We start from the raw sequence: 25253 nt of genomic DNA, 5'->3' as shown, positions 1-25253 counted from the left end.
TGTGGGAGCGTGATGATCATGTGGTGCAGAGTGCTCCGTTGTTTCTGGGCACGCTGAAAAAGGTCTTTCTAGGACCTCAACTCACCCATGATACAGCGCTCCAACTACTGGCATTAACTCAGGGTGAGTCCTTGGTCAGCCATTTTTCCGTCCGATTCCGTACTTTAGCTTCCGAGCTGGAGTGGTCGGATAAAGCCCTTATCCCCATATTCTGGAGGGGCCTGGCTGACCATGTTAAGGACGCTCTGGCCACTAGGGAGATTCCTGCCACACTGGAGGAGTTAATATCTATTTCTACTCGTATAGACCTCCGTTTTAACGAGCGGAGGTTGGAACGAGCCCAGTGTAGGCAGAGGTTTCGGCTGGCTCCTACCTTCGCCAAACCTTTGAAATCTCCAGTCCAGGCATCTGAGTCACATGAGACCTTGGAGGTGACACGAGCGGGATCCAAGTCTCAGTCCGCTCGTGCACATAAGGTTCGTCATGTTTGCCAGCAGTCAGGACGTCTTGCCTCCAAGAGTCCTCAGCGGTCGGGGAAACGTCAGCGTCTAGTGGCAGTTGGAGGAGGTACACTAGACACGGCGACGTTTGCCTCAAAGTTGTCCTTCAAGGGGACAATTACCATAGGCCCATCCACTCTCACGGTCGAGCTATGCTTGGACTCTGGGGCAGAGGGTAACTTTATGTCCTCCGCCTTTGCCCAGCGTCACGCAATACCCTTGGTGATGCTCGCCCAGCCAGTGACCGTTCGAGTGGTAAATGGGTCAACACTACCTTCACAGATTACCCACCAAACCATTCCTTTCACCCTATCTGTGTCTCCATCACATCAGGAGATAATCTCCCTATTAGTCATTCCTGAGGGAATTGATGAGGTCCTGTTGGGGATGCCATGGCTTCGCTACCATTCTCCTCATATTGAGTGGTCCTCTGGGAGAATTTTGGGATGGAGTAAATCCTGTGAGGGTAGATGTCAGAGGGAGTGCGTTCAGGTTGCTACTACACAGGTACCCGCAGATCTTTCCTCTCTCCCCAAGCACTATTGGTCCCATGCAGACGTGTTCTCCAAAAGAGCTGCGGAGACCCTTCCGCCTCACCGCCCCTATGACTGTCCTATTGACCTCTTGCCTGGTGCTGAGCCTCCCCGGGGTCGAGTCTACCCGTTATCTCTCCCGGAGACGGAGGCAATGTCCCAGTATATTCATGAGAATCTGGCAAGAGGATTCATTAGGAAGTCAGTGTCACCGGCAGGGGCTGGGTTCTTCTTCGTACAGAAGAAGACTGGAGACTTACGTCCATGCATAGACTACAGGGGTCTTAACGCAATTACCGTTAAGAACAAGTACCCATTACCCCTGATATCTGAGCTCTTTGATAGGCTACGGGGAGCAAAGGTATTTACAAAGTTAGATCTGCGGGGTGCTTACAACCTGATTCGCATCCGTGAGGGGGATGAATGGAAGACGGCTTTTAACACCAGGGATGGGCACTATGAATATCTAGTGATGCCCTTTGGGCTCTGTAATGCCCCAGCCGTTTTCCAAGACTTTGTGAACGACATCTTTCGGGATATGCTCACCACCTCGGTCGTAGTCTATCTGGATGACATTCTCATCTACTCTCCAGATATAGACTCCCATCGGAGAGATGTTCGCAAAGTCTTCGACCTCTTACGGGCAAACTCCCTCTACGCTAAGTTGGAGAAGTGTGTGTTTGAGCAGGAGTCCTTGCCTTTCCTTGGATATATCATTTCTGCCCAGGGTTTGGCTATGGATCCTGCCAAGCTACAGGCTGTAATGGACTGGCAGGAACCCCATTCTCTTAAAGCGGTGCAGCGCTTTATGGGGTTCATTAATTATTATCGCCAGTTCATTCCACACTTCTCAACTTTGGTAGCTCCCTTGGTCGCCCTCACCAAGAAGGGAGCAAATCCCAAGTTGTGGTCAGAGGAGGTCTCCAAGGCCTTTCTCTCGATTAAGTCACACTTCGCTAGCGCTCCCATCCTACATCGCCCCGATGTAGATAAACCATTCATCTTGGAGGTGGATGCCTCATCCGTTGGTGCTGGAGCAGTCCTTTTCCAAAAGGATGCTCAAGGTCGGAAGCATCCTTGCTTCTTCTTCTCCAAGACCTTCACACCAGCGGAGAGGAATTATTCCATCGGGGACAGGGAGTTGCTAGCCATGAAGTTGGCTTTTTCAGAGTGGAGACACCTCTTGGAGGGAGCTCGCTTTCCCTTCCAAGTCTTCACTGACCACAAGAACTTGGTGTATATACAGACGGCCCAGCGGCTGAATTCTCGCCAGGCTAGATGGTCCCTGTTCTTCTCCCAGTTCCATTTTACTCTCCATTTTCTCTCCGGGGAGAAGAACGTTCGTGCCGACGCTCTCTCCCGCTCCGTAGTGTCATCTGAGGAGGAGGAGGAGGAGCCTCGGCTTATTGTCCCTTCTGAGAGCCTGAGAACTGTAGCTCCGGTTTCGCTAGAGTCTGTGCCCCCGGGCAAGACTTTCGTGCCAGCTAACTTGCGACCGGAGGTTCTCTCTTGGGCTCACTCCTCCAGAGTGGGGGGGCATTTTGGGACCAAGAGGACATCAGAGCTTTTGGCGAGAACATACTGGTGGCCGCATATGGCCCGAGATGTCAGGGACTACATTCAGGCGTGCGTTTCTTGCGCCCAGAATCGGTCTCCTCGGCAACGGCCTGCTGGGTTGCTTTACCCTCTACCGGTGGCAGACAGGCCCTGGGAGATGGTCGGAATGGACTTTGTGGTGGGTCTACCCAAGTCGCGTGGCTGCTCCATTATTTGGGTTGTCACTGACCATTTCTCTAAGATGGTGCATTTGGTGCCGCTTCCTCGGTTACCCTCAGCACGGGCCTTGGCGGTGTTGTTCGTTAAACACGTTTTCCGTTTGCATGGTATGCCTGATAAAATTGTCAGCGATCGGGGTCCCCAGTTCGCATCTCGGTTTTGGAGAGAGCTCTGCCGTTTACTCAGCATAGAGTTAAACCTCTCCTCTGCTTACCATCCCGAGACGAATGGGTTGGTGGAGAGAACCAACCAGACTCTGGTGACATATTTGCGACATTTCGTCTCTGCTAGGCAGGATGACTGGGCATCTTTGCTACCTTGGGCGGAATTTGCCCTGAACAACGCCGTAGCCGATTCCACTGGTCAAACTCCTTTTCTCCTTAATTACGGCCAGCATCCGCGTGTCCCTGGGCCCATGCCCGTGTCCTCCACCGATTCTAGGGTGGCAGACTGGGCGGTGGAGGCACGTGACATCTGGGACCGCACACAGGATGCTATCCGGGCCTCCAAGGAGAGAATGAGGGTTTCGGCTGATACACACCGGCGCCCCGCTCCGGTCTTTGCTCCCGGCGACTTAGTGTGGCTCTCCGCCCGTAACATCAGGCTGCGAGTTGAGTCCACTAAGTTTGCTCCTCGCTACATTGGCCCGTTTAAAGTTCTGGAACAGGTCAACCCTGTGGTTTACCGTTTGGCCATTCCTCCACGCCTTGGTATCACCGATACCTTTCACGTTTCCCTCTTAAAGCCCGTTCGTTTGTCTCGGTTTTCTGAGTCATCTGCTGGGACATCGGGTTCATCCACGGATGAATTTGAGGTGAATGCTATTGTGGGAAGCAAGGTGGTACGTGGCAAAAAATTTTATTTGGTGGATTGGAAGGGTCATGGTCCAGAGGATAGAACCTGGGAGCCTGTGGAGCACATTCGGGCTCCGCAGCTCATTGCTGCCTTTGAACGTAGCGAGGCCCAAGGAGGGGGGGGGCCCTAGGAGGGGGGGTAATGTTAGGGGTCGAGTTCCCGCTTCTGCACTGGGGGAATCTCGAGCCACTTCCGCTGCGGTCTCCCATTCTTGTCCAGCCGCAGTGGAGCCTGCTCAGCAAGGACGTCGGTCCCAGCGTCTTGCTCATTCTCACTCTGTTCAGAGAGTTAGTGCTGCTTCTCCAGTCTCTGCCATTAAAGTCAGTACTGGTCAGCAGCGAGCGGACTTCTCTGGGACTAAGTCCTTGTCTGCATGTACTGAGCATGCCCAGCGTAAGGTCTCCCGTTGGAGATCGAGGGTCATGTGCTCAGGCTCTGCAGCACATTCCATTGGTCCTCTTGGCAGGTCCTAGAAGGGCAAAAGTGCTGTGGCCACTTCCTGTGCTGCTCCTATATAAACTGCGCATGACCACACGGCCATGCGCTAGTATTGTCTTGTTATTATGTGTGTGTGTAGATGGATGTATGTCGAAGGATGAAAGCTCCTAAATATCCCTCCCTAGTGTTGTTGACTGTTCGCGGATGATGGTAGCTATCTAGCGCCCGACTTGCCATCTACACGATACACACATCTCAGCGTCCTATAGCTGTGCCTGCCAGTACGGCGCCGTGCGCTTGCCTTGCGCTTTCCATACCCGAGTCTGGGTGGTTAGTGGCGTCCGTTAGTGCGGCATCGCTCGCACTCTTGTGCACATATTTGTCCTAAGGTTCTCTACACACCCAGTTGCGGTGTTACGCCAGCAAGGGTCTAATCGGGCTTCAATCCCTTCTGGGGTTAAGTCCGCTGACCACTTGCTCGCGCTCTAGTGCGGTACTGCGGTCCTGTGAGTTAACAGGATCGCTTTCTTCACGCTGGGTGAGGTTTAACCCACGCGTGTATACTTTAGTGTACCGCCATATTGTCTGCCAATTACTAGCAGCAGGTCTCCACCTGCACGGTGGACCCCGGACTGCGAACGCACCTTTATCATCTGTCTTGGTGCGTTCCGCCAGTCCTAACACCACTGATTGATTTATTGATTTTTTCAGGTAGAATTTAGAACCCAAATCAACCAAAAAAATAAATAGGCTTTCTATGGCCCACTATTTGTGAGAGAGAGATGGCACGCTCAGGACTGGCACACAAGCCCAGAGGCCAATATTAATCTCCCACTTTTTTTTTTTTTTCCAGGGAAAATTTATAAACCCAATAAAAAAAATAAATAAATAGGCTTTCTATGGCCCACTATCTGAGAGAGAGAGATGGCACGCTTAGGACTGGCACACAAGCCCAAAGGCCAATATTAATCTCCCACTGATTGATTTATTGATTTTTTCAGGTAGATTTTGGAACCCAAATCAAGCAAAAAAATAAATAAGCTTTCTATGGCCCACTGAGAGATGGCACACACAGGAGTAAGGAGTGGCACACAAGCCCTGAGGCCAATATTTTTCTCCCACTGATTGATGTAGTGATTTTTTCAGGTAGATTTTAGAACCCAAATCAAGCAAAAAAATAAATAGGCTTTCTATGGCCCACTGAGTGAGAGATGACACAGACAGGGATGGCACTCTAGCAGAAATGCCAATCTTAATCTCCCACAAAAAAAAAAAAAAAAAGGAACTGTCCTTCAATTACTATCTCCCTGCAGTAATCTCAGCCAGGTATGGCAGGCAGCAATAAGGAGTGGACTGATGCACAAATTAAATAAAAAGTGTGGACAAACAAACAAGATAGCTGTGCAGAAAGGAAGGAACAAGAGGATTTGTGCTTTGAAAAAAGCAGTTGGTTTGCACAGCGGCGTACACACAGCAATGCAGCTATCAGGGAGCCTTCTAGGGCAGCCCAATGAGCTACAGCGCTGAGGGGAAAAAAAAAAATGTAGCTTCCACTGTCCCTGCACACCGATGGTGGTGTTGGGCAGTGGAAATCGCTACAGCACAAGCGGTTTGGTGGTTAATGGACCCTGCCTAACGCTATCCCTGCTTCTGACGAAGTGGCAGCAACCTCTCCCTAGGCTCAGATCAGCAGCAGTAACATGGCGGTCGGCGGGAACGCCCCTTTATAGCCCCTGTGACGCCGCGGACAGCAAGCCAATCACTGCAATGCCCTTCTCTAAGATGGTGGGGACAAGCCTATGTCATCACGCTGCCCACACTCTGCGTTTACCTTCATTGGCTGAGAAATGGCGCTTTTCGCATCATTGAAACGCGACTTTGGCGCGAAAGTCGCGTACCGCATGGCCGACCCCGCACAGGGGTCGGATCGGGTTTCATGAAACCCGACTTTGTCAAAAGTCGGCGACTTTTGAAAATGTTCGACCCGTTTCGCTCAACCCTAGTCGCAGTGTATCAAGGGCTGCTAGGTCATCGGGGATCTAGGAAATAGCGACCACAATATTATACAGATTCATTAGTCTTTTGATAGAAGGACTTGTCAACGAGTCACAAAAACACTGAACTTTAGGAAGGCAAAGTTTGACCAACTTAGAGAAGCCGTTAATCTGGTAGACTGGGACAATATCCTCAGAAATAAGAATACAGATAATAAATGGGAAATGTTTAACAACATCCTAAATAGGCAGTGTAAGCGGTTTATACCTTATGGGTATAAAAGGACAAGAAATAGGAAAAACCCAATGTGGCTAAACAAAGAAGTAAGACAGGCAATTAACAGTGAAAATAAAGCATTCAAACTACGAATGCAGGATGGCACCATAGAGGCTCTAGAAAACTATAGGGAGAAAAATACTTTATCTAAAAAACTAATTAAAGCTGCCAAAAAAGGAAACATAGAAGCACATTACTAAGAAGAGTAAAACTAATCCCAAACTGTTCTTCAACTGTATCAATAGTAAAAGAATCATAAGTGAAAGTGTAGGCCCCTTAAAAAAGAGTGAGGAAAGAATGGTTGTACATGACGTGGAAAAAGCTAATATATTAAACACCTTTTTCTCCACGGTATTCACAGTGGAAAATGAAATGCTAGGTGAAATCCCAAGAAACAATGAAAACCCTATATTAAGGGTCACCAATCTAACCCAAGAAGAGGTGCGAAACCGGCTAAATAAGATTAAAATAGATAAATCTCCGTGTCCGGATGGCATACACCCACGAGTACTAAGAGAACTAAGTAATGTAATAGACAAACAATTATTTCTTATATTTAGGGTCTCTATAGCGATGGGGTCTGTTCCACAGGACTGGCGCATAGCAAATGTGGTGCCAATATTCAAAAAGGGCTCTAAAAGTGAACCTGGAAATTATAGGCCAGTAAGTCTAACCTCTAATGTTGGTAAAATATTTGAAGGGTTTCTGAGGGATGTTATTCTGGATTATCTCAATGAGAATAACTGTTTAACTCCATATCACCATGGGTTTATGAGGAATCGCTCCTGTCAAACAGTCAGTTTTTATGAAGAGGTAAGCTATAGACTGGATCAAGGTCAGTCATTGGGTGCGGTAAATCTTGATTTTTCCAAAGCGTTTGAAACCGTGCCGCACAAGAGGTTGGTACACAAAATGAGAATGCTTGGTCTGGGGGAAAATGTGTGTAAATGGGTAAGTAACTGGCTTAGTGATAGAAAGCAGAGGGTGGTTATAAATGGTATAGTCTCTAACTGGGTCGCTGTGACCAGTGGGGTACCGCAGGGGTCGGTGTTGGGACCTATTCTCTTCAACATATTTATTAACGATCTGGTAGAAGGTTTACACAGTAAAATATCAATATTTGCAGATGATACAAAACTATGTAAAGCAGTCAACACAAGAGAAGATAGTATTCTGCTACAGATGGATCTGGAAAAGTTGGAAATGTGGGCCAAAAGGTGACAGATGCGGTTTAACAATGAGAAATGTAAGGTTATACACATGGGAAGAAGGAATCAATATCACCATTACACACTGAACGGGAAACCACTGGGTAAATCTGACTTGGGGATCCTAGTTAATGATAAACTTACCTGGAGCAGCCAGTGTCAGGCAATCAGGATCATGGGGTGCATTAAAAGACGTCTGGATACACAAGATGAGAGCATTATACTGCCTCAGTACAAATCCCTGGTTAGAAAGCGCATGGAGTACTGTGTACAGTTTTGGGCACCGGTCCTCAGGAAGGATATAATGGAACTAGAGCAAGTACAAAGGAGGGCAACACAATTAATAAAGGGGATGGGGGAACTACAATACCCAGAGAGATTAGCAAAATTAGAATTATTTAGTCTAGAAAAAAGACGACTGAGGGGCAATCTAACAACCATGTATAAGTATATAAGGGAACAATACAAATATCTCGCTGAGGATGTCTTTATACCAAGGAAGGTGACAGTTACAAGGGGGCATTCTCTGCGTCTGGAGGAGAGAAGGTTTTTCCACCAACATAGAAAGGGATTCTTTACTGTTATGGCAGTGAGAATCTGGAATTCCTTTCCTGAGGAGGTGGTGATGGCGATCTCAGTTAAGGGTTTCAAGAGAGGCCTGTATGTCTTCCTGGAGCATAACAATTTTGTACCTTACAGTTATTAGGTTCTTTAGAAGGACGTAGATCTGGGGATTTATTCTGGCGGAATATAGGCTGAACTGGATGGACAAATGTCTTTTTTCGGCCTTGCTAACTATGCTACTATATTACTATGAGAGATAAAGAGGGAGAACTGAAGTTCAGTCGGTTACCAGAACCCAACCTCCATAGATCCACTCATCCCTAATGAAGTTGATATTAACTTTTAGACTATTTGAGAATTCAGTTAGATAATCTGAATAACTGATGTGTTACATCATAGCATGCCATCATGGAGAAGAGCAAAAATACAGCTAGTCATGCAGTAATGAAGGTAGTAACTTGTAGGATGTAAGTGCAGTCTTAGGATGCAGCTATACTCTATGGCAGTGTTCCCCAACTCCGGTCCTCAAGTGCCACCAACAGGTCGTGTTTTCAGGATTTCCTTAGTATTGCACAGGTGATAATTGCAACACCTGGACAAGCAAGCATTCAATCACCTGTGCAATATTAAGGAAATCCTGAAAACATAACCTGTTGGCTATTGAGGACCAGAGTTGGGGAACACTACTCTATGGCTTATCATGAATTGAGGCTCCTCCTGGCCCCGGTTGGCCAATGTCTACACTATTTTTAAATAAAATTATGCAGCAATTGGCAACCAGGGTGAACGGAGTTTTGGCTGTGTCCAGTCGCATTGTGTGGTCTCACCATAAAAGTAGAAACATAAATATTTAATTTCATTCTTCATATTATGATACTAAATATTGGATTTTTCTAATTGACAACAGGACCTACGAGGAAGCGTGATTAAGATTTGCAAATTTCTTGGAAAGGAATTAGATGAAGAAGCGATAGACTCTGTGGTGAAATATGCTTCCTTTAAGAACATGAAACAGAACAATATGACTAATTACAGCCTCGTGCCATCTGGTTACATGGACCAGGAGAAAAGCCCATTTTTTAGAAAAGGTAAAAACTGAGCACCATATTGAGAAAAAAATATGTATAGTCAAGGTCATATCTTGCGTTCATTCTGCACTAGTCACTGTCTGTCATGCCTTCTACTGGCAAGTCAGACTGAAGGTATGCACAGAAAGTGTTTTTATCAGGTGGATTCCGCCTAAAACTTTCCTGAAAAACTTAAAAAAAATAGAAAAAAAATTAACTTAAGAGCAGCAATGTCAAAATAACTTGCTGTTCATAGATCCCATCGATTGTAACTTCTTTTAGATGCGAGCCTCAAAAGCAATGAAGTGGCTAAAGGATGTGAACTGCCCAATATTCTGGTGGCCTCAGCTTTTTTACCTTTTTCAGTTGGGTACGCTATATAACCTGCCTGAAAAGTAAACTGTTAAAGGTCTGAACCTATGCACTGCAATGTGAAAACGTTTGCTGTTGAGGCTCCATTAACTGTTTTGAGCTTCCAAAGTTGTCAAGAGGTTAAAATAAGTGACTAGTCCAAAATGGGCAAACAAAAGATGTTGAGGAAAAACTGATGAAAAAAAAAGAGATACAAAATAAGACTCTTCAGGAAAAAAGACACCAGCTTGTTCTGACGTGTTTTCCACCTGAAAAATTTGACGGGTTCGCAGACATTTAAAAAACATAGTGTGCACATACTCTAATGGTGCTCATACCTTAAAAGTTACAAATTAGCATAAAACTAACGGTGGCCAAACCGGTCAATATCAAAAGGTTCAGCTGACAGTGTAGTATGTATGGGTGCCTCTGACTGATGATTGTTGGGGGAGACAAATTTCAGATCGTAGATCCTTTTCTTCTCTAGAAGATAAGTCGCCACCAGAAATGTTTGTAGCCGCTCTCTCAAAGAAAACAGAGGAACATTTCACAAAGTGCCCCCCAGGAAAGTACGAGACATGCTAGCTGCTGACAGCTATTGAAAGCATTTGGGGGCTTTAGTCAAACACTAATTCAGGTGAAATATATGGTCCCCTTCAGAAGGCTGTATTTTCAGTATTTGTGTTGCCCATGTGTGCAACAGACAACACACTGACCCTATAATCATCTATTGTACAGTCTAATGAATGAAAGATTACTACATCTATATTAATATAGGATTAGAGCAAAATCAATACATTTGCCACAAAACTTGAAGTGATTCCTGATGCAAGCAAAGTGATTGAGAATCCTAAAGTGTCATGCACAAGTTGCTTATTTCTGACTTACGGAAAACCCAGTCCTAACTAAGACTTAAAAATCCAGCAAAATTGCACACTCAATTGAATTGACAGGTTCTCTATCAAAATTCAGATCACGTACCAGTTTGGGTCATAGTAAAAGTATACTATTGCAGTTTACACACATCGTCACCTTCCGTACGTTGACAGGGACAACATCAGAGTTCATATCGTGAGATAGAATAAGTCATGGCAATAGGGCATACATGCGTTAAGGGTGAATCACCCTATCTCTCCCTTATCTAATGGAATTTCTGAGTGCATCTTCTATTTCTATATAATATATTCTCATATGGTATTATGTCATTCACTATTTTTTTCCACTGATTAATAGTAGTGGGCTTCCTCTCATCCACCTTAGTGCTATTGCTTTCCTAGCAATAAATATTTTATCATATTTTACCACAGTTCTTCATCTACAATTCCCAAGATGCATACAGTGGGTATGGAAAGTATTCAGACCCCTTTAATTTTTTCACTCTTTGTTTCATTGCAGCCATTCGGCAAATTAAAAAAAAGTTCATTTTTTTTCTCATTAATGTACACTCTGCACCCCATCTTGACTAAAAAAAATCAGAAGTTTAGACATTTTTGCAAATTTAATAAAAAAAAGCTTAAATATCACATGGTCATAAGTATTCAGACTCTTTGCTCAGACACTCATATTTATGTCACATGCTGTCCATTTCCTTGTGATCTTCCTTGAGTTGGCTCTACTCCTTCATTGGAGTCCAGCTGTGTTTAATTAAACTGATAGGACTTGATTTGGAAAGGCGCACACCTGTCTATATAAGACCTCACAGCTCACAGTGCATGTCAGACCAAATGAGAATCATGAGATCAAAGGAACTGGCCAAGGAGCTCAGAGACAGAATTGTGGCAAGGCAAGATCTGGCCAAGGTTACAACAGAATTTCTGCAGTACTCAAGGTTCCTAAGAGCACAGTGGCCTCTATAATCCTTAACCCCTTTCTGCCAGCTGACGGAATAGTTCATCAGCTGGCAGATCCCCTGCTTTGAGGTAGACTCCGGCGGTGAGCCCACCTCAAACCCGCGACATGTCAGCTGTTTTGTATAGCTGACATGTGCGCGCAATGAGCACGAGCGGAATCGCGATCCGCCCGCGCCCATTAACTAGTTAAATGCTGCCGTCAAGCGCTGACAGCGGCATTTAACTAGCGCTCCCGGCCGCGCGGCCGGGGTTCCTCGCACCGCTGACCCCCGTCACATGATCGGGGGTCAGCGGTGCATTGCCATAACAACCAGAGGTCTCCTTGAGACCTCTATGGTTGTTGATGGCCAATTGCTTTGAGCGCCACCCTGTGGTCGGCGTTCAATGTACACCTGCATTTCTGCTACATAGAGGTGATCTGTACTTCACCTCTATGTAGCAGAGGCGATCATGTAGTGCATTCTTCTAGCCTCCTATAGAGGCTATTGAAGCATGCCAAAAAAAAAAGTGTTTAAATATATATAAAAAATAAAAAATATTTAAAACTTCAAATCACCCCCCTTTCGCCCCAATCAAAATAAAACAATTAAAAAAAATCAAACATACACATATTTGGTATCGCCGCGTTCAGAATCGCTCGATCTATCAATAAAAACAAAGGATTAACCTGACCCCTAAATGGCGTAGCGAGAAAAAAAATCAAAACGCCCAAATTATGTTTTTTTGGTCACCGTGACATTGCATTAAAATGCAATAACGGGCGATCAAAAGAACATATCTACACCAAAATGGTATCATTAAAAACGCCAGCTTGGCACGCAAAAAATAAGCCTTCACCTGACCCCAGATCATGAAAATTGGAGGTGCTACGGGTATCGGAAAATCGCGCAATTATTTATTTATTTATTTTTAGCAAACTTTGGAATTTTTTTTCACCACTTAGATAAAAAATAACCTAGTCATGTTTGGTGTCTATGAACTCATAATGACCCGGAGAATCATAATGGCAGGTCAGTTTTAGCATTTGGTGAACCTAGCAAAAAAGCCAAACAAAAAACAAGTGTGAGATTGCACTTTTTTGCAATTTCATCACATTTGTAATTTTTTTTCCCATTTTCTGTTACACGGCATGGTAAAACCAATGGTGTCGTTCAAAAGTACATCTCATCCCACAAAAAATAAGCCCTCACATTGCCATATTGATGGAAAAATAAAAAAGTTATGGCTCTGGGAAAGAGGGGAGCGAAAAACGAAGATGAAAAAACGGAAAAAGCTCCGGGGGTGAAGGGGTTAAATGGAAGAAGTTTGGGACCACCAGAAGTCTTCCTATACCTTGCTGTCCAGCCAAACTGAGCAATCGTGGGAGAAGAGCCTTGGTGAGAGAGGTAAAGAAGAACCCCAAGATCACTGTGGCTGAGCTCCAGAAATGCAATAGGGATATGGGAGAAAGTTCCACAAAGTCAACTAGCACTGCAGACCTCCACCAGTTGGGCCTTTAGGGCAGAGTGGCCCAACATAAACCTCTCCTCAGTGCAAGACATATGAAAGCCCGCATAGAGTTTGCTAAAAACACATGAAGGACTCCCAGAATCTGAGAAACAACATTCTCTGGTCTGGTGAGACGAAGGTAAACTTTTTGGTGATAATTCTAAGCAGTATGTCTGGAGAAAACCAGGCAATGATAATCACCTGCCCAATACAATCCCAACAGTGAAGCATGGTGGTGGCAGCATCATGCGATGGGGGTGTTTGTCAGCTGCAGGGAAAGGACGACTGGTAGTCATTGAAGGAAACATGACTGTGGCCATGTATAGAGTTATCCTGGATGAAAACCTCTTCCAGAGTGCTCTGGACCTCAGACTTGGCTGAAGGTTCACCTCCCAACAAAACAATGACCCTAAGCACACAGCTAAAATAACAGAGTGGCTACAACTCTGTGACCATCCTTGACTGGTCCAGCCAGAGACCTGAATTAAAGCCAATTGAGCATCTCTGGAGAGACCTGAAAATGGCGTCCACCAACGTTCACCATCCAACCTGACAGAACTGGAGAAGATCTGCAAGGAAGAATGGCAGAGGATCCCCAAATCCAGGTGTGAAAAACTTGTAGCATCATTCCCAAGAAGACTCATGGCTGCACTAGCTCAAAAGCTTGCTTTTACTCAATACTGAGCAAAGGGGCTGAATACTCATGACTATGTGATATTTCAGTTTTTCTTTTTTAATAAATTTGCAAAAATTACTACATTTCTATTTTTTTTCATTCAAGATGGGATGCAGAGTGTACATTAATGAGAAAAAATGAACTTTTTTGAATTTACCAAAAGGCTGCAATGAAACAGAGTGAAAAATATATACAGTGGGTACGGAAAGTATTCATACCCATTTATAATTTTTCCTGCACCCCTTTTCAGTAAAATGCAGGATTATTTTTAGGAATTTATTCAATATGTTTTTATTTGTACTGCTTATATTACTATCACTGCAATGTAATAAATGAGTTGGCCACTACTTATTTATTGATGACCTAATCTTAAATTAGGCCCTCAATATCTGATTGAGGGGTTCGACACCTGTCACCCACACCGATCAGCTGTTATCGGCGGTGGCTGGAAGTTCTCAGACGCTGCCAGAATACAGCCACTCCTTCATTTCTATAGCGGCTGCAGCCGGATATGACACATTTAAAATCTATTTAAATGAGTAGGGGGCAATGTGCAGTACCTGACTGTGGTCACGAGAATTTTTTACAGAGCTTCTGTATTCCCGGCATCATCTGAGAACTTCCAGCCGGCGGCGGTAACTGTTGGTCAGCCAGGTTGTTGCGCCCCAATCAGATATTGATGACCTATTTCTACATGATCATATGTTTTTTTATTGTATATTGACTGTTTTTCAAGGAAATGTTCTACTATTGATTTCATTATTAGACTTTAGACTTGTGATACTCTTTCTGCCCCTGACGAAGCTACCTGTGTGTAGCGATACGCGTTGGGCTTCGGCCCCCCTACTCTCTCCTGACTGACACTCTGGCTCTAGCTCCATTACACCTCCTGGCTGCCTGCGGCTCTGCAGCACCTGTGTAACGTATATACCCTCTGTATCTCTTATTTGTCTCTCACTTGCTCTGATCTAGACATTGGTCGTGCTCACTGTTCATTATTTATGTGTGCAGGTAGCAGACATTTTACTATCGATGTGAGATAGGGTTATTTACATTTCATTAGTCCGATGGACTCTCAGGTGGTGTGTGTTTGACGGCTTCATGTTAGATTACTGCATATTGGGGATAGGAGCTTTTGTTTAGTGTTTATACATTCAGCACTTGCATTTATACTTTCCTGGGTTGTACCTTTTGCCAGATCGGCGGGAGTGTTCAGTTTGGATGGGGGGAGGAGGGGGAGCTCTTACTATCTACAGGGCATTGTTTTCATGTATGTGTTTTTGTGCACTTTTCTAATAAAAGCCATATTGTGTAATTGTTTGGTGATCTCCCTATCAGCGTATTCTTTTCTCTTTGTGTATTGGTAGACTTTAGACTTGTGTTCTCGACCTTTTATCCCATTTATAGCTCCCTTTATTCTGATATATCTGTGGAAGGCATCAGTACAACGCAGAAACATGTAGTTTATTTTTATATGATAAAATTCTTTTTGACCTTACCCAATCTTGTCTGGACTATGCCACATTCTCCACAGTTTTTATTTCTTTATATTTCCTATGTATTGTGCGTTGGGAATTTTACAATTTTAGGGGTTACTATGTGCATATAACAGATCTCTTAAACATAAATTTAAATGTTTTGTCACCATTTGTAATTTACAGGAATAGTCGGAGATTGGAAAAATAATTTTACTGTGGCTCAAAATGAATATTTCGACAAGATCTACAAGGCAGAAATGCAAGACTTCAGTGTGAAGTTTCCTTGGGATTCAAACGTACCGGAATAACGAGGCTTTGCCAGCTGACCTAATGTTCTCAGTGCCGTAAATTTACCAGTCTGTGATGATTATTGGTTACAAATTAACATTTTTATGCAAGATCACAAAAAGCTTTGACATATTCATTGTTTTTATAAAGAAGATTAATTATCTAGTAAAGGATATTGATGTTTTCTGAATGTTCTGCCTGTACTGAGTTCATTTCAATATTTTAAATAAATGTATTGCATTTGAGTGGAATCCATGTTTCTATATCTGTATATAACACAACTTCACAGGTAACAGGTTGGTGGCTAGTAATGGCTGACCTTCTATATCTCTTATTTGTTAGCCATGTTCTTGATGGCAGGCCATCTGTTTATAGATGATCGACCATACCAGACATTTCCCATGGACACATGTGGTTCTGTTTTAGTGTAATTTTATTTTAGACCAGTGCTTCAAACTGTAAGTAGTTGGCCAGGAATTGGTGATGGGCGACAGGAAAGCTATTTTCAAAGAAGTGATCATATGCTTCAGTATTTTCTATGAATAAATCTATAATTGGGAAACTGAGCGCACAATAGGGTGATAGCCCTTGGAGGGAGAGTAGTAGACGGCTGGTTACACTCATCTGATGGTGTGGTGACTGGCACAACTACTATGTAGGCATGAAGAAAGATAGCTGCTGCTGCCCCGTGGCTGGTGGATGAATCCTCCAGGGGATATTGAATCCAGTTGGATTAACACTTGGGTGGACTGCACTGCCGGAGAAAATCAATTCTTCTCAAATGATAATGAGAATAAGGTTTTTTATTCACAATGTGTTTCAATGGCGTACTGGCGTCTTTATTAAGTTAAAAAAACAAATGTGCAAAACATGACAACAAATGTTTTTTATAGACCCAAAATGGATGCCAATTACATAGGGAACACCCACAGGAACACTTAAACCAATATGGAAATTAGGAAGGGAGGGAAGTTCAACTGGCAATTACAAATTGATTAACCCCTTAGCGACCGCCGATACGCCTTTTAACGGCGGCCGCTAAGGGTACTTAAACCACAGCGCCGTTAATTAACGGCGCTGTGGAAAAAGTCCATAGCGCCCCCCAGAGGCCGATTTTCTCCGGGGTCTCGGCTGCCGAGGGTAGCCGAGACCCCAGAGAACATGATTCGGGGGGTTTTTAACCCACCCCGCATTTGCGATCGCCGGTAATTAACCGTTTACCGGCGATCGCAAAAAAAAAAAAAAGCGATCTCTTTTTAATTTCTCTGTCCTCCGATGTGATCGCACATCGGAGGACAGAGAAAAGGGGTCCCAGGAGGCCCCCCAATACTCACCTAGCTCCCCCGATGCTCCTCGTGTCTCCCGGTGGGCGCCGCCATCTTCAAAATGGCGGGCGCATGCGCAGTGCGCCCGCCGGCCGGCACCGGGAGAATCTTTGGGGTCTCAGCTGCCGGGGGTAGCCGAGACCCCAAAGAGCACGATCGGGGTCGGTATTACCGACCCCTGTTTTGCGATCGCCGGTAATTAACTGTTTACCGGCGACCGCAAAAAAAAAAAAAAAGTAAAGTGTAATTCTCTGTCCTCTGATGTGATCGCACATCAGAGGACAGAGAAATAGGGGGATTCGGGGACCCTAGCATACTCACCTAGGTCCCTGGATCCTCTTGCTGCTCCTCCTGGCCGCCGGCAGCAGAACATGGTGGACGCATGCCCAGTGCGCCCGCCATCTGTCTCCATCTTCCGGCCGGCAGGAGAACAGCAGTTGGGGCTAAAATTAGGGTAGGGTTAGGGGTAGGGTTAGGGTTAGGGGTAGGGTTAGGTTAGGGGTAGGGTTAGGGGTAGGGTTAGGTTAGGGTTAGGGGTAGGGTTAGGTTAGGGTTAGGGGTAGGGTTAGGGGTAGGGTTAGGTTAGGGGTAGGGTTAGGTTAGGGGTAGGGTTAGGGGTAGGGTTAGGTTAGGGTTAGGGGTACGGTTAGGGGTAGGGCTAGGGGTAGGGTTAGGGTTAGGTTAGGGTTAGGTTAGGGTTAGGGGTAGGGTTAGGGGTAGGGTTAGGGTTAGGTTAGGGGTAGGGTTAGGGGTAGGGTTAGGTTAGGGGTAGGGTTAGGGGTAAGGGTAGGGTTAGGGGTAGGGTTAGGGGTAGGGTTAGGGGTAGGGTTAGGTTAGGGTTAGGTTAGGGGTAGGGTTAGGGGTAGGGTTAGGGTTAGGTTAGGGGTAGGGTTAGGTTAGGGGTAGGGTTAGGGGTAGGGTTAGGTTAGGGGTAGGGTTAGGGGTAGGGTTAGGTTAGGGTTAGGTTAGGGGTAGGGTTAGGGGTAGGGTTAGGGTTAGGTTAGGGGTAGGGTTAGGTTAGGGGTAGGGTTAGGGGTAGGGTTAGGTTAGGGTTAGGGGTAGGGGTAGGGTTAGGGTTGGGGCTAAATTTAGGGTTAGGGTTGGGGCTAAACTTAGGGTTAGGCTTCTTTCACACTTACGTCGGTACGGGGCCGTCGCAATGCGTCGGCCCGACATACCGACGCACGTTGTGAAAATTGTGCACAACGTGGGCAGCAGCTGTAGTTTTTCAACACATCCGCTGCCCAATCTATGTCCTGGGGAGGAGGGGGCGGAGTTACGGCCACGCATGCGCGGTCAGAAATGGCGGATGCGACGTACAAAAAAACGTTTCATTGAACGTTTTTTTGTGCCGACGCTCCGCCAAAACACAACTGATCCAGTGCACGACGGACGCGACATGTGGCCATCCGTCACGATCCGTCGGCAATACAAGTCTATGGGCAAAAAACGCATCCTGCGGGCACATTTGCAGGATCCGTTTCTTGTCCAAAACGACGGATTGCGACGGAATGCCAAACGACGCAAGTGTGAAAGTAGCCCTAGGGCTAGGGTTAGGGTTGGGGCTAAAGTTAGGGCTAGGGTTGGGGCTAAAGTTAGGGTTAGAGCTGGGATTAAGGTTAGGGTTTGGATTAGGGTTCGTATTAGGGTTAGGGTTGGCATTAGGGTTACGCTTGGGATTAGGGTTAGGTTTGGGATTAGGGTTAAAGTTAGGGTTGTGATTAGGGGTGTATTGGGATTAGGGTTAGGTTTGAGGTTAGGGTTGAGATTAGGATTAGGGGTGTGTTGGATTTAGGGTTTTGATTAGGGTTATGGTTAGGGTTGACATTAGGGTTGTTTTGGGGTAAGGGTTGTGATTATGGTTAGGGTTAGTGATTAGGATTATGGATGAGGTTGGGATTAGGGTTAGGGGTGTGTTGGGGTTAGGGTTGGAGCTAGAATTGGGGGGTTTCCACTGTTTAGGTACATCAGGGGGTCTCCAAACACGACAGCCAATTTTGCGCTCAAAAAGTCAAATGGTGCTCCCTCCCTTCTGAGCTCTGCCGTGCGCCCAAACAGTGGGTTACCCCCACATATGGGGCATCAGCGTACTCGGGATAAATTGGACAACAGCTTCTGGGGTCCAATTTCTCTTGTTACCCTTGTGAAAATAAAAACTTGGGGGCTACAAAATCTTTTTTGTGAAAAAAAAATATTTTTTATTTTCACGACTCTGCATTCTAAACTTCTGTGAAGCACTTGGGCATTCAAAGTTCTCACCACACATCTAGATAAGTTCCTTGGGGGGTCTAGTTTCCAAAATGGGGTCACTTGTGGGGGGTTACTACAGTTTAGGTACATCAGGGGCTCTGCAATCGCAACATAATGCCCACAGACCATTCTATCAAAGTCTGCATTCCAAAAAGGCGCTCCTTCCCTTCCGAGCTCTGCCGTGCGCCCAAACAGTGGTTTACCGCCACATATGGCGCATCAGCGTACTCGGGATAAATTGGACAACAACTATTGCAGTCCAATTTCTCCTGTTACCCTTGTGAAAATAAAAACTTGGGGGCTACAATATCTTTTTTGTGGAAAAAAAAATATTTTTTATTTTCACGACTCTGCATTCTAAACTTCTGTGAAGCACTTGGGCATTCAAAGTTCTCACCACACATCTAGATAAGTTCCTTGGGGGGTCTAGTTTCCAAAATGGGGTCACTTGTGGAGGGTTTCTACTGGTTAGGTACATCAGGGGCTCTGCAAACGCAACATAATACCCGCAGACCATTCTATCAAAGTCTGCATTCCAAAACGGCGCTCCTTCCTTCCGAGCTCTGCCGTGCGCCCAAACAGTGGTTTACCCCCACATATGGGGTACCAGCATACTCAGGACAAATTGGACAAAAACTTTTGGGGTCCAGTTTCTCTTGTTACCCTTGTGAAAATAAAAATTTGGTGGCTAAAAAATCTTTTTTGTGGAAAAAAAAAATATTTTTTATTTTCACGGCTCTGCATTATAAACTTCTGTGAAGCACTTGGGCATTCAAGGTTCTCACCACACATCTAGATAAGTTCCATGGGGGGTCTAGTTTCCAAAATGGGGTCACTTGTGGGGGATTTCTACTGTTTAGGCACATCAGGGGCTCTCCAAACGCGACATGGCGTCCGATCTCAATTCCAGCCAATTCTACATTGAAAAAGTAAAACGGCACTCTTTCTCTTCCAAGCTCTGCGGTGCGCCCAAACAGTGGTTTACCCCCACATATTGGGTATCGACGTACTCAGGAGAAATTGCACAACAACTTTTGTGGTCTAATTTCTCCTGTTACCCTTGTGAAAATAAAAATTTGTGGGCAAAAAGATCATTTTTGTAGAAAAAATGCAATTTCTTTTTTTCACGGCTCTACGTTATAAACTTCTGTGAAGCACATGGGGGTTCAAAGTGCTCGCCACACATCTAGATAAGTTCCTTAAGGGGTCTAGTTTCCAAAATGGTGTCACTTGTGGGGGGTTTCCACTGTTTAGGCACATCAGGGGCTCTCCAAACACGACATGGCGTCCAATCTCAATTCCAGCCAATTCTACATTGAAAAAGTAAAACGGCACTCCTTCTCTTCCAAGCTCTGCGGTGCGCCCTAACAGTTGTTTACCCCCACATATTGGGTATCAGCGTACTCAGGAGAAATTGCACAACAACTTTTGTGGTCTAATTTCTCCTGTTACCCTTGTGAAAATAAGAATTTGTGGGCAAAAAGATCATTTTTGTGTAAACAAAAGCGATTTTTTATTTTCACGGCTCTACGTTATAAACTTCTGTGAAGCACTTGGGGGTTCAAAGTGCTCACCACACATCTAGATAAGTTCCTTAAGGGGTCTAGTTTCCAAAATGGTGTCACTTGTGGGGAGTTTCCACTGTTTAGGTACATCAGGGGCTCTCTAAATGTGACATGGTGTCCGATCTCAATTCCAGCCAATTCTGCATTGAAAAAGTCAAACGGCGCTCCTTCACTTCTAAGTTCTGCGGTGCGCCCTAACAGTGGTTTACCCCTACATATGGGGTATTGGCGTATTCAGGAGAAATTGCATAACAAAATTTATGGTTACATTTCTGTTTTTACACTTGTGAAAATAAAAAAAATGGTTCTGAATTAAGATGTTTGCAAAAAAAAGTTAAATGTTCATTTTTTCCTTCCACATTGTTTCAGTTCCTGTGAAGCACGTAAAGGGTTAATAAACTTCTTGAATGTGGTTTTGAGAACCTTGAGGGGTGTAGTTTTTAGAATGGTGTCACACTTCATTATTTTCTATCATATAGACCCCTCAAAATGACTTCAAATGTGATGTGGTCCCTAAAAAAAAATGGTGTTGTAAAAATGAGAAATTGCTGGTCAACTTTTAACCCTTATAACTCCCTAACAAAAAAAAATTTTGTTTCCAAAATTGTGCTGATGTAAAGTAGACATGTGGGAAATGTTATTTATTAACTATTTTTTATGACATATCTCTCTGATTTAAGGGCATAAAAATACAAAGTTTGAAAACTGCAAAATTTTAAAAATTTTCGCCATATTTCCGTTTTTTTCATAAATAATCGCAAGTAATATCGAAGAAATGTTACCACTAACATGAAGTACAATATGTCACGAAAAAACAATCTCAGAATCAGCGGGATCCGTTGAAGTGTTCCAGAGTTATAACCTCATAAAGTGACAGTGGTCAGAATTGCAAAAATTGGCCTGGTCATTAAGTACCAAATTGGCTCTGTCACTAAGGGGTTAAAGTTAAAAAGAAAAAAAAGAGAGACCATACTTATTGATGTTACAATGTAAATAGAGGACAAGGAGTTGAGGAGAAATTATTGGAATGTAGAAGTAAGATAAGAACCCAGGATGGGCCAGTGATTAGGAGCAAGAAAGGGAAAATTTTACAGAGGAGCCACCTAAACAGATGAGGAAAAGGCGATACAGAAAATGGAACTAAACAAATAAATGATAAAATACAAATAGATGAAAAGGACAAAGTGTTGAAAAGATGAGTGCAGGAGAAATGGGATTAGAATCCAGCATGAATCCATGAATAATAACCAGAACGAGGCTTTTAAACAGAGGAGCCACCAAAAAAGTTTACAGTACAGGAGAAACAGAATTTGAACTCAGGATGAGTCAGTGAATAGGAGCCAGAAAGAGAACATTTTTCGGAAGAGCAATCTAGGGAGATAGTAGTAAGTTCTAAAAGAGAAAAAGGGGATCAAAATAATGATACAACGAATAGGTAGAGAATTAAAAGTGAAATAGTGTGAGAGACTCAAGAGAAGATCTTCAGGACTCAAGAGAAGTGCAGTGAGATGAGCTTGCATAGGAAACAAGTGCAAAAAATATTAGGAGATGGAATTTTGTGGAGTGAATGGTGCTGTAAGGAATAGTGAATAGATTTTTCATATAATATAGAGAGGAAGTCATTCTAACGAATGGAAATTCAAAGAGTAAGTATGAGCGGCTTGGAAACTAAAATATAACTTTTATTACATATTAGTTAAAAAAAAGTTTCATGTTCAAAAAATCAAACACTCGACACATATAGTGCAAATGTGCCAACAAAACACGCAACACCAAAAAGATAGCTTGTTTTTTCCGATAGTGTATCTCAGATTGCTCACTTAGGCTACGTTCACATTAGCGTCATGCGACGCTGCGTCGTCGACGCACGACAACGCATACGTCATGCGCCCCTATCTTTATCATTGGGGACGCATGCGTTGCGTTGTCGTGCATTTTCGGTAAAACGCACGACGCATGCGTCGTTTCACTGCACCTGGGTGGCGTCGGAGACGCTACCATGTTGCATTTTTGTAGCGTCCAAAAAACGTATGCGTCGCACTTGCGTCGCTCGTGCGTCGCCATTGCGTTACAATCTCCATTGAAACACATTGACAACGCACTTGCGTCGCGTGTGTGCGTCGTGCGTGCGTTGTACGACGCATGCGTCGTTACATAAAATTGAACAAAAAGGTGTCTAGACGGTGTCTAGACAGTGCAAACAGTGAGAAAAACATCCCCCATATATAAAGAAAATGTTTGGATTGTTTGTCACTTCTGCAGCAGGCTACACAACAGTCTACATCAGACCAGACACACCAGAGCAACTGTCTTCTCATCCGCTGTTCAGAGATGTAAGTATAGAATGATTCTGTGCATTTTCTACATGTGTTTTAAAATTATTTTTGCAAGTTGTGTATTATATTCTGCACTGTGGTTAAAGATATTGTGGTATTTTTAGTCTGGTTGTGATGTATGGCGTGGTATAGGATGGCGTTTCATTGTCTGCGGCCTTGATGATTGTTCTTTCCAGGATAGAATTTTATTTTCCATTTATTGGTTTGGTGGTGTTTTTTGTATTCAGTTGTGATGTTTTATTCTTGCGTTATATGATGGCGTTTAATTGTCTCCGGCCCTGACGGTTTTATTGTAAAGTATGGTAGTGTATACAATGATTCTGCGCCCTTTTATTACATTTAATAATTTTTTATTGCAAGTGGTGTATTATGTTCTGCACTGTGGTTGTGTAAAGACATTGTTGTATGTTTCTGGTTGTGATGTATGGCGTTGTATGTCATTTTATTGTCTCCGGCCCTGTCGGTTTTATTGTAAAGTATGGTGTGTTATTTGTTAATTTTTTCCTTTAAAAAATCTATTGTGTTTTTTTGGGTTGCTTGCTCCGTGCATTACTGTACTTTAAAAAAAAAAAAAAACACTCTTTTGGGATTACTACATTGGGTCTGTTGTAGATTAGTTTTCTTATCTTTAGGCTTTTGTTTACTCTGGCATTGGGTTGTCTCATTGGGTTGTCTCAGCCATTGTTACTTTAATTTAATCAATGTGGCAGTGTTGTTTGCTCAGCGTTAGTTCAGTTGGAGTGCAATGCTCTTTGTGGTTTAAATGAAAAGGTTTTTTTTTGTTTTTTTTTTATATTGCTGGATTGTGCATAGGAGCATAGGATCAATTATTTTGTTCTTTATTTCAGAATTGCATTTGTCATGGCCAGCGGCAGCGATTCGAGCAACACCCCACCGCTGAGGAGTCCGGTAAGTACATGATCTACTATTACTATATTCGCTGTCATTTGTAGATGGGTCACTCAACTTTTTGGTAAACTATTTTGCAGGCTTCTTCAAGTGAGGAGGAGAGCCAGGAGGAAGAGAGGGAGCAGGAGCAGGGACCACGGGGCCAAGCTGTGGTTGCAGGACGGAGAGTAAGTTTTTATTTCAAACCTATTTATTGTTTTGGTTTTTTTTTTTTTTTTTTGCGGGTATGGGGGGTGGTGGGATGGGGTGGTGTTGTGTGTGGTAGGTGGCGGTGGAGGAGGTAGGGACAACTTTTATTTATCTTGCAAACATTAATATTTTCCATTTATTCTAGGTTTCACAATGGGCCCTGGATGAACCACTGGACATAGACCTCATGGTGGCATCCATTGAAGCACGGGGCCCGTTGTGGGACAGCCGTGACCCCCGGCACGCGGACCAGGGCATATTGCGGCGACTGTGGAAAGAGGTGGCACAATTGCTGTGGGATGGCTTCGACAGCGCTTCCTCCACGGTCCAAGCTAGTTTTCGTAAGTATTTCCAAAATGCTGCTGTGACCCATCATGCCAGGATTACACAACCGTCTGTGATGTCTTCTATTGGTATTGCACACGGTTGCGTAATCGTTGTCAATATATTCTCTAAATTTTTTTTTTTTTTTTATTTATACACAGTTAGAAAACTGAGGACCAGATGGCGCTCCATGAAGGACCGTTTCAAGAGGGGCCTGAAAAAGGAGGGACAGACCCGTAGTGGTGCTGCAGCTTCAAGGACCTCGGTGTACAAGTACAACCGTATACTGCAGTTCTTGCGACCGGTCCTTGAAAGCAGAGAGTAAGTCTAGTACCTATGCACACACCTAGTTTTTACAACATGCATATTCACATACTACATTCCAGCCACGTAGCTTATTGCCCATCCATTTATTTTGGCAAGTACAAAGTATAGAAATGAAGAAAAAAAGGCAAGTTCACCGAGGCGTGAAAAGTAAAAAAACACATACTTTTATCCTCTTCAATCATAAGCAGAGGATGAAACATCAGCACAATACAATAGACACTATCTACGCGTTTCAGGTGACAGGGAACATCCGACCTGAAACGCGTAGATAGTGTTTTTATTGTATTGTGCAAATGTTTCATCCTCTGCTTCTGATTGAAGTGAATAAAGTATTTTGTTTTTACTTTTCACGCCTCGTTGACCTCGAATTTTTTATTCATTTCTGGTCTTCTCACACTTGACACAGCGGCTCCCTTCTGGGATTACTACAATGGTGAGCTTTACTTACTAGTAATTTCCCTGAAATCAGAAGTATACAGAACACAGAAAGATAGTAGATTGGCCATGCCCAGCCAATATTTCATAGTGGAGTAGTATAGTGCCTATCCAGGTGTATCCCAGATTTTTTATACACAAAAAAGTAAAATATAATAGATACGGCATACATTCCACTGTAAAGCAGGTTATGTTCCCATGGTTGCTCAGCTCGCAGGACCTGTGATGACATCTCGGTCACATGACCGTG

At 44.1% G+C, this 25253-nt stretch overlaps 1 protein-coding gene across 4 annotated transcripts in view; it reads left to right on the top strand.

The window, feature by feature from the left end:
* The window catches only part of LOC138651865 (sulfotransferase 2B1-like), a 172614-nt gene extending 157020 nt beyond the window's left edge, over positions 1-15594 (top strand). For all 4 annotated transcript variants that reach the window (XM_069742428.1, XM_069742429.1, XM_069742431.1 and 1 more), the window contains 2 exons: positions 9053-9233; positions 15239-15594. In XM_069742428.1, the coding sequence (XP_069598529.1) occupies positions 9053-9233; positions 15239-15363 (306 nt within the window). In that variant the 3' untranslated portion in view covers positions 15364-15594. The remainder of the gene's footprint in view (positions 1-9052; positions 9234-15238) is intronic.
* Positions 15595-25253: the final 9659 nt, after the last annotated feature.

This window comes from Ranitomeya imitator, chromosome 10, assembly GCF_032444005.1.
Source record: "Ranitomeya imitator isolate aRanImi1 chromosome 10, aRanImi1.pri, whole genome shotgun sequence".
NCBI classification, from domain to species: Eukaryota; Metazoa; Chordata; class Amphibia; order Anura; family Dendrobatidae; genus Ranitomeya; species Ranitomeya imitator.
The sequence above is the reverse complement of the archived record's forward strand: the minus strand, read 5'-3'. Positions and strand labels throughout refer to the sequence as shown.